Source organism: Pongo abelii, chromosome 9 (genome assembly GCF_028885655.2).
Source record: "Pongo abelii isolate AG06213 chromosome 9, NHGRI_mPonAbe1-v2.0_pri, whole genome shotgun sequence".
NCBI classification, from domain to species: Eukaryota; Metazoa; Chordata; class Mammalia; order Primates; family Hominidae; genus Pongo; species Pongo abelii.
Window position 1 is genome coordinate 20,190,078 of NC_071994.2, and position 13,656 is coordinate 20,203,733.

The following is a 13,656-nucleotide window of genomic DNA, read 5'->3' on the forward strand; positions in this document are numbered from 1 at the left end:
GATTGACCTTCCAGGAACAACTCCCAAAAGGCCCATTCCAGAACTAGGCTACCAAGGGAACTGCTGTCCCTTCGATGACTGAGAAGCTGCTGACCAAACTGAGAAAAGGCCAAGATAGCTGCTGGCTCTAGAACCATATAGCTCACATACTCTCTACTTATTATACTGTCCTTTTATGTTATGGTCATTTATTAATATGTCCCATCTCCCATCTACTGTGTAAGTTTCCTGTGGGGAGGGATGCTTTATATTCATATATTCATGCCTGGCTTTATATAGAGAAGGTATTCAGGGAGGAAGAAAAGGAGGGAGAAGGGTAGAAGGAGAAAAAGGAAAGAAAGAGGTGACTTTGTGAGCATGTTCATAATTATTTTATTTATTTATTATTATTATTTTGAGACAGAGTCTTGCTCTGTCGCCCAGGCTGGAGTGCACTGGCGTGATCTCTGCCTCCCGGGTTCGAGCGATTCTCATGCCTCAGCCTCCCAAGTAGCTGGGACTCCAGGTGTGCACCACCATGCCCAGCTATTTTTCATATTTTTAGTAGAGACAGGGTTTCGCCATGTTGGCCAAGCTGGTCTCGAACTCCTGACCTCAAGTGATCTGCCCGCCTCGGCCTTCCAAAATGCTGGGATTACAGGCATGAGCCACCGCACCTGGCCCATAATCATTTCAAAGTGACCAGTTTTATGTATTATAAACCTAGTTTCCAAAGATTTAGGAAGTCAGTGTAACACCTATTTTATTTCATTTCCTTTCTGCAGCAACCAAACACTTTAAGGCCCTAAGAGAATTTCTGCTAACTTACTGTAAACAGCAATATTTCCTAGCATAGAATTGGGTTTGGAAGGCTCACTAGTTATATTCAAATAAAAATAAGTTTATCAGGATTCATTCAAAATCAAAAAATAGAATGTGTCTGGTAGTCAGACAAGTAACTCTCACATGCTGTGGTATCAGCAAATACAAAAAAAATTAAGATTAGCAACACTTATCTTCCACATAGAAGGGGTCCTATGTCAGAACCTTTGCCAAGGCCTAAAGAAATTGTATTAACCTCATGGCTGGAAGAGACTATATCAGTAACTGTTAGATGCTGCCATAGCTCAGAAACTGTGAGAAGCAGACACCAAAACAGGATCAGACATGCGAGAGATGTACTGGGGGAAACGCCCATGACAGAAAATGGGAAGGAAGCTGGAGGAGTCTGGGAGAGCTAAGAGATCAAATGCAGGTGTGACCCTAATTTATTATCCCTCCTTTAGGAGGGACCCTAATTATTATCCCTCCTTTAGGAGGGAGAAGGGAGAATGAGGGACTTAGCAGTGTGCAGTGAGAGTCTTTAAGCCAAAGTCACCCACCAGAGGAGTAAAACATCTCATGGAAGCGGGTCTGTCCTGCCCAGTCATTGACTAGGAGCAGTCTGTGGAAAGTGTGACCTCAGTGTGAACAAGGTGTTAGATTCAGAGCTGGGGTCAGGAGTCAATTACCCTCCCCTCCCCAGTGTAGGAGATCTGAGAGGCACACATTCGTGGTTGCCACCAGATGTTTACATATTTGCACAAAAATATGGTAATAACACTAGCAGCTAATATTTACTGAGCACCTACACAGGTGCTCTAACAGGATAAATGCTTACATATATGAGGCAAGCACAATTTTTTTTTTTTTTTTTTTGAGACGGAGTCTCACTCTGTTACCCAGGCTGGAGTGCAGTGGTGAGATTTCAGCTCACTGCAGCCTCCTCCTCCCGGGTTCAAGCAATTCTCATGTCTCAACCTCCTGAGTAGCTGGGACTACAGGAACACACCCCCACACTCTGCTAATTTTTGCATTTTTAGTAGAGATGGGGTTTCACCATTTTGGCCAGGCTGGTCTCGAACTCCTGACCTCAGGTGATCCACCCGCCTCGGCCTCCCAAAGTGCTTGGATTATAGGCATGAGCCACCATGCCTGGCCTTTTTAAAATTTTTTGAGAAAGGGTCTCACTTTGTCACCCAGGCTGGAGTGCAGTGGCATGAAGACAGCTCACTGCAGCCTTGACCTCCTGGGCTCAAGCCATCCTCCCACCTCCGCCTCCTGAGTAACTGGGGCTACAGATGCATGCTGTCGCACCCAGCTAATTTTTTTTTTTTATTTTTAGTAGAGACGAAGTCTCACTATGTCCCATTGGTCTCAAACTCCTGGGCTCAAGCAATCTTCCCTCCTTGGCCTCCCACAGTGCTGGGAATATAGGCGTAAGCCACCATGACTGTACTATTATTACCCACATTTTGGAGATGTGGCAACTAAGGCACAGAGAGGTTAAGTGATTTCTTCTAGGTCATACAGCTAGCCAAAGTACAAAGATGATTGTCAATAAAATTCTCCCAAATGGTAGAAGTTATCTTCCTCACTGCCTGCCTCTGAGAGATGAGTCCAGTGGCAAGAAGAAATTGGAATTTTACCATTCCCTGATCCATCCTCATTCCTCGGATGCCTCCTCATGGCAGAAATGTTAAATGAAGACACTGGAATCATTTGACCTTACTCCAGGATCCACGTATAGGTCTACACAATAGTTGGAGCCCTACTTTGGGAGTTGCTCAAAGTATTTATAGCATAGAGTTTAACCATGTGGACTTCAATTAGACTGCTGGGTTAGAATTCTGGATCCACCACTTACTAACTTGTTATTTGGTATCTTTGTGTGTAGTTTCCTCATCCGCCGAATGGAGATAACAACTGAAACTATCTTCGTATACATCAATATATGTAAAACATTTAAAATGGTACCTGGTACAGAGTAAGTTCTTAATAAGTCTCGGTTGCTTTTGTTAGCTACTCATGTCTGGGGTACCCTAAGGTCAGATTATTCATATTCCATTTCACATATATGTATGAATTAAAGTGTAGGAGAGTATACAATGATAGAAGGTATACAGTGATAGAAGGTAGACAATGATAGAAGGTTGACAATAATGAGTAAAATACAATTCTTGTTCCCAAGAACAACACAAAGAAGTAACCCTAATGTAAACTATGGACTTTAGTTAATAATATATATCTATAATAATATAGCTATATAATAATAATAATAATATATATTATTATATATTATAAATATATATATGTTTATCTATTGTAACAAATGTACCACACTAATGCAAGATGTAAATAATAGCAGAAACTGTGAGTGAGGGAGACCCAAGGTATATGGGAACTCACTGTACTATCTGCTCAATTTTCTGTAAACTTAAAACTTCTCGCCATGTGCGGGGGCTCACGCCTGTAATCCCAACACTTTGGGAGGCCGAGGTGGGCGGATCAGCTGAGGTCAGGAGTTTCAGACCAGCCTGACCAACATGGTGAAACCCCGTCTCTACTAAAAATATAAAATTAGCCGGGCGTGGTGGCGCATGCCTGTAATCTCAACTACTCGGGAGGCTGAGGCAGGAGAATCGCTTGAACCCGGGAGGTGGAGGTTGCAGTGTACTCCAGCCTGGGCAACAGGAAACTCTGTCTCAAAAAACAAAACAAAACAAAACAAAACAAAACAAAACTTCTTTTAAAAAAAAAAAGTCTATGAATTATTTAAAATGTGTAGTGTGGCCGGGCGCGGTGGCTCACGCCTGTAATCCCAGCACTTTGGGAGGCTGAGGCAGGCGGATCACGAGGTCAGGAGATCGAGACCATCCTGGTTAACACGGTGAAACCCCGTCTCTATTAAATATACAAAAAATTAGCCGGGCGAGGTGGCGGGCGCCTGTAGTCCCAGCTACCCGGGAGGCGGAGCTTGCAGTGAGCCAAGATCGCGCCACTGCACTCCAGCCTGGGCGACAGAGCGAGACTCCGTCTCAAAAATAAAATAAAATAAAATGTGTATTGTATGCATATGTGTGTGTGTGTACATATCTATGCGTGGGTGTGCCTTTTTTCATTCATTAAATGCCTTATACACTAAAGATGCTCAACAAAGTATTACATATACAGTCTTAGCTCAAGAGCCAAGTCAATATCTTAAATTCTGTTGGAGTGGGCAAATCCGGTTCTGATCCTAGCGCTACCATTTTCTAGCTGTGTGGCCTAACTTACGCAAGTTACCTCTTCAGCCCCAGTTTCTCCACCTGCAAAACTGGAAGAAAACAGGGTAATTCCTCCTAGGGCTGTTGAGAAATTCAAACGAAGAATGATGCATGAAGAATGCTTAGCACAGTGCCTAATGAAAAAGAAAAGCTCGAAATGTTCGCTGCCGCTATAACGGTAAGACAGTTATTCATGGAATGACTGATTTGGCACTTGAGGTTCCAAGGTTATTCTTACTCCACTACCAGCATATCAGTAATACCCCAATAGGGCCCCAAATCCTCAACTCCAACCTGACCCATTTGAACACAATCCACATTGCCTGAGTTCCAGCCCCTACACTTCAAACATTCTTTACTTCCCAGATGCTTTTTTCCTTCCTGCTCGGCCTTACAGACTCAGGCCCTGTAACCCCCGCCTCTCCGCCCCTCCCCATACCACCCGGACCCGATCCCACTCAGACCCCGCCCCCGCCCCCGCCTCCTCCCAGACCCTGGCCTAATTCGTCTGCACGTCTTTCCCTCCCCAAAGTTAAAGGGGGTTCCTACCCAGATACTCGTAGTCCGGTAGGGCTAGGCGCTCCGGACTCAGCATCCTTTGACCGGGGTGGCTTCAAAGCTCCAGCTCTCCGGCTTCCGGAACCCAGGTTGCCGTCTCTCTCCGTTGCCATGGCACCCACGCGGCGGAAGGGGGACGGGAGCTGGAGGAGGTGTCACACAAACAGTCTCCGTGTCGCAAAGTGGAGCTGGCCACTCAAGTTCCGGGGGCAGTCGCTTCACGATGGTCCAGGTTTCTTTGGACTCCCATTCTTGAAGACTTGGTTTTAGAGGAATCTGAGATGAAGAATTCTTTTGAATCCGTTATGTTTCCCAGTGTCGAAGAATTACTGTCAGCCGCCCATATACGCAATCTCTGAATTTCATAACTATCCCTGCTTTTATACACTGTTTATCCTAACTCAATAATAGCCCCCGCCCTTTGGCCCCCATAAACACTTGGTATCCCATTAGCTATTTTTATCTCTTTGGTATTTACTATCTTAAATTGCTACAAAGTGCTTACGTATGCATATACCCTGGATGCTTCTAGAGGTCAGGGATGTGTCTTTTCTGCCTATGACGGCTGGACACACAAAAGGTACTCATTAAGTCCTCCGAGATCATTGCCATTTCTTCTCAATTCTCACTCAGTCGCCCAGGCTGGAGTGCAGTAGCGTGATCTCGGTTCATTGCAACCAGCGCCTCCCGGGTTCAAGCAATTCTCCTGCCTCAGCCTCCCAAGTAGCTGGGATTACAGGCTCCCCTCACTACGCCCGGCTAATTTTTTGTGTTTTTAGTAGAGATGGGGTTTCACCATGTTGGCCAGGCTGGTCTGCGAACTCTTGACCTCAGGTGATCCGCCTGCCTCAGGCCTCCCAAAGTGCTGGGATTACAGGCGTGAGCCACTGCTCCCGGGCTCAATTTGTTTTTTATCTTTGGTTCTTCTTTCTATTCCTAGCCCTTACTATTTGGTACCTTTCCCAGATGTCTTTCCTTTTTCCTACCAAGACATTGCTCTTCTTGAGGGAGAGGGGCTGCAGAAACGAGGACACCAATTAGATTTTTTTCCCCATATGCCCAATTCCTCACTTCTCCTTTAAGAGAATATTCACTGGTTTTCAAGTTCCTAAATATTTCTTTTCACCCCTCTCCACTCCTGACAACAGGTCAGAGATCTGTAGCACTCGACACAGTTCAGACATAGCAGAAAAAGCCACTCTGTCCTCACTTTTTTAGTCCCCTCCCCCTCCAAAAAGGTGAGGTTTGTGAAAAAGAGACAAAGAAAACAAAATCAAGCTATCAAAGGAATGACTGGGAAACCAGTAGACCACCTACACTGGGAGGAAAAGGAAAGAGGAGGTTCTTCTCTTTGTGTTCCGAGTGGCCTATTCTTAGCCTCCTCCAGCAAGGAGCCTCAAACCTCCTAATTCTTGCTTTCCCTTAAAATTGTATATGTGTCTCAATTCTAGGCTCCTGTGAGTCACTCTAAGTTTGGATGTGGTGAGGATAAAAGGACAGAGCCAAAGTAGGATCAGGGCTTAGTGTCTTGAGGCAAATTTACTAATTTGGTATTTGGTGTGAAGTCCAGCAAATCTGATTTTTTTTTAATTGCCTTCTTATCTGCTTCCCCCATCTAGCTTGAGGTTATGGGAGGTTCATATGTTCCATAACTGTGGCTTTTTACTATTTTATTAATAAGGTAATACCATAGTAATTATTAAGAGTGATAATTTTACTTTATTCCCAAGCAACTTGTAGCTATTTGCAAATAATCTTATTTGTCCTCATAAAAACTTTCTGCTGAGGTGGGCGGATCACGAGGTCAGGAGTTCGAGACCAGCCTGGCCAATATGGAGAAACCCTGTCTCTACTAAAAATACCAAAATTAGCCAGGCATGGTGGCTCACGCCTGTAATCCCAGCTACTCAGGAGGCTGAGGCAGAAGAATCACTTGAACCCGGGAGGCAGAGGTTGCAGTGAGCCAAAATCGCGCCACTGCACTCCAGCCTGGGTGACACAGCGAGACTCCATCTCAAAAAAAAAAAAAAAAACAAAAAAAAAACAAACAAAAAAAAACACCTTTCTAAGGCAGTTTTCCCTTTTCTAACTAAGGAAACTGAGGCACAAGTCACAACAGTGACTTGTCTAGTGACTTGTCTAGCATCATGCAGCCACATAGTAGTAGAGCTGGAACTGGATCTCAGCTATCCCAACATCCAGGCCAGTGGTCTGACCACTAAACCACACAGTCTCTTTTTTTAGGGTTTGTTGACCTGGCTTTTATTTATTTATTTTTCCTTTTGCTCTGCCCTGCTAGCAACTGGAAGCTCCCAGATAGAAGAAGATAATGTTGAGTCCAGGCTGAACATTTGACATCGTCTTATTTGTGGAGCATTATCCTGGGACTTGGAGGGTGCTGGCTGCTGGGGTCTGTGTGGTGGAGCTGGGAACCAGCCCCAAGAATATAGCTTTGTTTGGGCATTAACCCATTTGTGGTTATAATAATGATAAGTTTCAGCACCAGTGGCGCCCGACTGTTAATGACTCAAAGAAGGCTAAATAAGAACAAGATGTCATCTCTGGAGCAATTTGTAGGTTTTTCCTACAGTTCCATCCCTTCCATAAAAATCCGAAGGACCCCTGTATTCAAAATCAGTCTTCCACTCTGAATGTCCTGAACAGTCTATTGAGGAGGAGGACTTAGAAAAGTAGGAGGTTGCTAGAGTAAGGCTTCACAAAAATTTGAAGTTTCACCAAAATAACAGGTGGCCTTACTGGTAGTGGAATTACTGACTGTTTACATTTTTCTTCTTTATATTTTTCTATAGTCTTAAATTTTTCTATAATAGGCATGTATTATAACCTGAAAACAAATAATAAATGAGTGGCATGAAAATCTTTAAAATTTTTTAAGCAGATGTGATTACCTTCCAGACAGTGTTTGTTTTTCCCAGAAAGAAGCCACTGCTAGATTTCTCTTCTGTCACAGATTACATGATAATAGATTTTTGAAACACATTGGTTATTGGTGAAATTTTTCAACGAAACATACACTACATCAGTCTTAAGAAGAGTAGAAATATATAAGAGTTGTTCAAATCAAGTGTATTTTTTGTGACTTGAATATGAAAGAAAGAAAAAAAAAGTCAGCCTTTGATTTAAATTGACTTTTCAGGTTCTTAACTTATCATAATATATTTCTTAAAAATTTACCAAAAAAGAAAATCACCCAGGTAAATCGGTAAGTCAGAAGACAACTCCACAATCCTGAAAAGAGGCAAGAGGCAAGTGATATGATACTGATGAAAAATAGAGCATCGGATGTTAAAGGAAGTACTACAGCATGAGGAATGTAAACATCAAATTCAGAACAATAAGAAAAAGACAAGAGAGAGAATATATTGAGATGGTTTTTGTTTTTGTTTGTTTGTTTTTTGAGACAGAGTCTCACTCCGTCATCCAGAAAGGAGTGCAATGGCGCAATCTCTGCTTACTGCAACCTCTGTGTCCCAGGTTCAAGCCATTCTCCTGCCTCAGCCTCCCAAGTATTTGGGACTACAGGTGTGTGCCACCCAAGTATTTGGGACTACAGGTGTGGCCCGGCTAATTTTTGTATTTTTAGTAGAGACAGGGTTTCACCATGTTGGCCAGGCTGGTCTCGAACCCCTGACTTCAAGTGATCCACCTGCCTCAGTCTCCCAAAGTGCTGGGATTACAGGTGTGAGCCACTGTACCCAGCCTTTTTTTTTTTTTTTTTTTTTTACTCCAAAGCATGTTTATTTAGCCATGTACTACACTGTATCACAACAAAGATGGCAGTCTGTCTGTCCTGTGCTTGACTCCACCTCTTCTCCAGGGCATTGTCAATTCACCTTCCTTAACATGGAGGGACTCTACTCAGAATCCTCAGCTCTCCACCAGCCATGGCTCAAGACACCAGCTCCTTTCCTGCCAATTCTAGCTCAATTGATCTCTTCCTTCGCTAACAACTTTTGCCTTTGTTGAGAGCACCATACAATTAGCATACATTTTTAAATACCCTATTATCTAATTAGCTGAAATACATAATTTAACACTTTCTCACAGTCATACCTACCTTCCCAGGTTTTGAAGGTATATCAGACACCTCTTAGGCTTCATCTCATACCCTCTCAACCCACCTTTTTTTCCAACTTTTGCTGCAGCAAACAGCTATGCCCAGGTATAACCAGATCAGGATCTTGTCTCAGCTGCACTGTGAATCTGTTCCACTCTCTGGCCTGAGCTTTTCTAACCTGAATAGATGTCTGCTGGAATCTCCTGAGCACTCACACATATGCAAACCTAGAATGCAAACGTACACATTCGAGAGAATTAACATTCCCTGGGGCAAAGCTTGACTAATAAAGATAGGATCTGGTAAGTAGAGCTGCCCTCTCTGGCCCTTGGGCAGAAAACTCTGAGTCACATTCAGAGGCCTACAATAATGACCAGCTTTCTAATGTCTGCTTTTTTTTTTTTTTTTTTTTTTTTTTTTTTTTTTTTCTTTTATTATTATTATTATTATTATCATTATTATACTTTAGGTTTTATGGTACATGTGCGCAATGTGCAGGTAAGTTACATATGTATACATGTGCCATGCTGGTGCGCTGCACCCACCAACTTGTCATCTAGCATTAGGTATATCTCCCAATGCTATCCCTCCCCCCTCCCCCCACCCCACAACAGTCTCCAAAGTGTGATGTTCCCCTTCCTGTGTCCATGTGTTCTCATTGTTCAATTCCCACCTATGAGTGAGAATATGCGGTGTTTGGTTTTTTGTTCTTGCGATAGTTTACTGAGAATGATGATTTCCAGTTTCATCCATGTCCCTACAAAGGACGTGAACTCATCATTTTTTATGGCTGCATAGTATTCCATGGTGTATATGTGCCACATTTTCTTAATCCAGTCTATCATTGTTGGACATTTGGGTTGGTTCCAAGTCTTTGCTATTGTGAATAATGCGGCAATAAACATACGTGTGCATGTGTCTTTATAGCAGCATGATTTATAGTCCTTTGGGTATATACCCAGTAATGGGATGGCTGGGTCGAATGGAATTTCTAGTTCTAGATCCCTGAGGAATCGCCACACTGACTTCCACAATGGTTGAACTAGTTTACAGTCCCACCAACAGTGTAAAAGTGTTCCTATTTCTCCACATCCTCTCCAGCACCTGTTGTTTCCTGACTTTTTCATGATTGCCATTCTAACTGGTGTGAGATGGTATCTCATTGTGGTTTTGATTTGCATTTCTCTGATGGCCAGTGATGGTGAGCATTTTTTCATGTGTTTTTTGGCTGCATAAATGTCTTCTTTTGAGAAGTGTCTGTTCATGTCCTTCGCCCACTTGTTGACGGGGTTGTTTGTTTTTTTCTTGTAAATTTGTTGGAGTTCATTGTAGATTCTGGATATTAGCCCTTTGTCAGATGAGTAGGTTGCGAAAATTTTCTCCCATTTTGTAGGTTGCCTGTTCACTCTGATGGTAGTTTCCTTTGCTGTGCAGAAGCTCTTTAGTTTAATTAGATCCCATTTGTCAATTTTGGCTTTTGTTGCCATTGCTTTTGGTGTTTTAGACATGAAGTCCTTGCCCATGCCTATGTCCTGAATGGTAATGCCTAGGTTTTCTTCTAGGGTTTTTATGGTTTTAGCTCTAACATTTAAGTCTTTAATCCATCTTGAATTGATTTTTGTATAAGGTGTAAGGAAGGGATCCAGTTTCAGCTTTCTACATATGGCTAGCCAGTTTTCCCAGCACCATTTATTAAATAGGGAATCCTTTCCCCATTTCTTGTTTTTGTCAGGTTTGTCAAAGATCAGATACTTGTAGATATGTGGCGTTATTTCTGACGGCTCTGTTCTGTTCCATTGATCTATATCTCTGTTTTGGTACCAGTACCATGCTGTTTTGGTTACTGTAGCCTTGTAGTATAGTTTGAAGTCAGGTAGTGTGATGCCTCCAGCTTTGTTCTTTTGGCTTAGGATTGACTTGGCGATGCGGGCTCTTTTTTGGTTCCATATGAACTTTAAAGTAGTTTTTTCCAATTCTGTGAAGAAAGTCATTGGTAGCTTGATGGGGATGGCATTGAATCTGTAAATTACCTTGGGAAGGATGGCCATTTTCATGATATTGATTCTTCCTACCCATGAGCATGGAATGTTCTTCCATTTGTTTGTATCCTCTTTTATTTCCTTGAGCAGTGGTTTGTAGTTCTCCTTGAAGAGGTCTTTCACATCCCTTGTAAGTTGGATTCCTAGGTATTTTATTCTCTTTGAAGCAATTGTGAATGGGAGTTCACTCATGATTTGGCTCGCTGTTTGTCTGTTATTGATGTATAAGAATGCTTGTGATTTTTGCACATTGATTTTGTATCCTGAGACTTTGCTGAAGTTGCTTATCAGCTTAAGGAGATTTTGGGCTGAGACAATGGGGTTTTCTAGATATACTATCATGTCATCTGCAAACAAGGACAATTTGACTTCCTCTTTTCCTAATTGAATACCCTTGATTTCCTTCTCCTGCCTAATTGCCCTGGCCAGAACTTCCAACACTATGTTGAATAGAAGTGGCGAGAGAGGGCATCCCTGTCTTGTGCCAGTTTTCAAAGGGAATGCTTCCAGTTTTTGCCCATTCAGTACGATATTGGCTGTGGGTTTGTCATAAATAGCTCTTATTATTTTGAGATACGTCCCATCAATTCCTAATTTATTGAGAGTTTTTAGCATGAAGGGTTGTTGAATTTTGTCAAAGGCCTTTTCTGCATCTATTGAGATAATCATGTGGTTTTTGTCTTTGGTTCTGTTTATATGCTGGATTACATTTATTGATTTGCGTATATTGAACCAGCCTTGCATCCCAGGGATGAAGCCCGCTTGATCATGGTGGATAAGCTTTTTGATGTGCTGCTGGATTCTGTTTGCCAGTATCTTATTGAGGATTTTTGCATCAATGTTCATCAAGGATATTGGTCTAAAATTCTCTTTTTTTGTTGTGTCTCTGCCAGGCTTTGGTATCAGGATGATGCTGGCCTCATAAAATGAGTTAGGGAGGATTCCCTCTTTTTCTATTGATTGGAATAGTTTCAGAAGGAATGGTACCAGCTCCTCCTTGTACCTCTGGTAGAATTCGGCTGTGAACCCATCTGGTCCTGGACTTTTTTTGGTTGGTAAGCTATTGATTATTGCCACAATTTCAGCTCCTGTTATTGGTCTATTCAGAGATTCAACTTCTTCCTGGTTTAGTCTTGGGAGGGTGTATGTGTTGAGGAATTTATCCATTTCTTCTAGATTTTCTAGTTTATTTGCATAGAGGTGTTTGTAATATTCTCTGATGGTAGTTTGTATTTCTGTGGGATCAGTGGTGATATCCCCTTTATCATTTTTTATTGCATCTATTTGATTCTTCTCTCTTTTTTTCTTTATTAATCTTGCTAGCGGTCTATCAATTTTGTTGATCCTTTCAAAAAACCAGCTCCTGGATTCATTTATTTTTTGAAGGGTTTTTTGTGTCTCTATTTCCTTCAGTTCTGCTCTGATTTTAGTTATTTCTTGCCTTCTGCTAGCTTTTGAATGTGTTTGCTCTTGCTTTTCTAGTTCTTTTAATTGTGATGTTAGGGTGTCAATTTTGGATCTTTCCTGCTTTCTCTTGTGGGCATTTAGTGCTATAAATTTCCCTCTACACACTGCTTTGAATGCATCCCAGAGATTCTGGTATGTTGTGTCTTTGTTCTCGTTGGTTTCAAAGAACATCTTTATTTCTGCCTTCATTTCGTTATGTACCCAGTAGTCATTCAGGAGCAGGTTGTTCAGTTTCCACGTAGTTGAGCGGTTTTGAGTGAGATTCTTAATCCTGAGTTCTAGCTTGATTGCACTGTGATCTGAGAGACAGTTTGTTACAATTTCTGTTCTTTTACATTTATTGAGGAGATCTTTACTTCCAAGTATATGGTCAATTTTGGAATAGGTGTGGTGTGGTGCTGAAAAAAATGTATATTCTGTTGATTTGGGGTGGAGAGTTCTGTAGATGTCTATTAGGTCTGCTTGGTGCAGAGCTGAGTTCAATTCCTGGGTATCCTTGTTGACTTTCTGTCTCGTTGATCTGTCTAATGTTGACAGTGGAGTGTTAAAGTCTCCCATTATTAATGTGTGGGAGTCTAAGTCTCTTTGTAGGTCACTCAGGACTTGCTTTATGAATCTGGATGCTCCTGTATTGGGTGCATATATATTTAGGATAGTTAGCTCTTCTTGTTGAATTAATCCCTTTACCATTATGTAATGGCCTTCTTTGTCTCTTTTGATCTTTGTTGGTTTAAAGTCTGTTTTATCAGAGACTAGGATTGCAACCCCTGCCTTTTTTTGTTTTCCATTTGCTTGGTAGATCTTCCTCCATCCTTTTATTTTGAGCCTATGTGTGTCTCTGCACGTGAGATGGGTTTCCTGAATACAGCACACTGATGGGTCTTGAGTCTTTATCCAATTTGCCAGTCTGTGTCTTTTAATTGGAGCATTTAGTCCATTTACATTTAAAGTTAATATTGTTATGTGTGAATCTGATCCTGTCATTATGATGTTAGCTGGATATTTTTCTCGTTAGTTGATGCAGTCTCTTCCTAGTCTCGATGGTCTTTACATTTCGGTATGATTTTGCAGTGGCTGGTACCGGTTGTGCCTTTCCATGTTTAGCGCTTCCTTCAGGAGCTCTTTTAGGGCAGGCCTGGTGGTGACAAAATCTCTCAGCATTTGCTTGTCTGTAAAGTATTTTATTTCTCCTTCACTTATGAAGCTTAGTTTGGCAGGATATGAAATTCTGGGTTGAAAATTCTTTTCTTTAAGAATGTTGAATATTGGCCCCCACTCTCTTCTGGCTTGTAGGGTTTCTGCCGAGAGATCCGCTGTTAGTCTGATGGGCTTCCCTTTGATGGTAACCCGACCTTTCTCTCTGGCTGCCCTTAACATTTTTTCCTTCATTTCAACTTTGGTGAATCTGACAATTATGTGTCTTGGAGTTGCTCTTCTCGAGGAGTATCTT

At 42.0% G+C, this 13,656-nt stretch overlaps 1 protein-coding gene across 5 annotated transcripts in view; it reads right to left on the reverse strand.

Moving 5' to 3' along the window:
- Positions 1-4,777, reverse strand: part of CSTPP1 (centriolar satellite-associated tubulin polyglutamylase complex regulator 1) — a 233,356-nt gene extending 228,579 nt beyond the window's left edge. The window contains exon 1 of one of the 5 annotated variants that reach the window (XM_054523905.2): positions 4,614-4,750. In XM_054523905.2, the coding sequence (XP_054379880.1) occupies positions 4,614-4,659 (46 nt within the window). In that variant the 5' untranslated portion in view covers positions 4,660-4,750. 5 annotated transcript variants of the gene reach the window in all.
- Between the last annotated feature and the right edge of the window lie 8,879 nt (positions 4,778-13,656).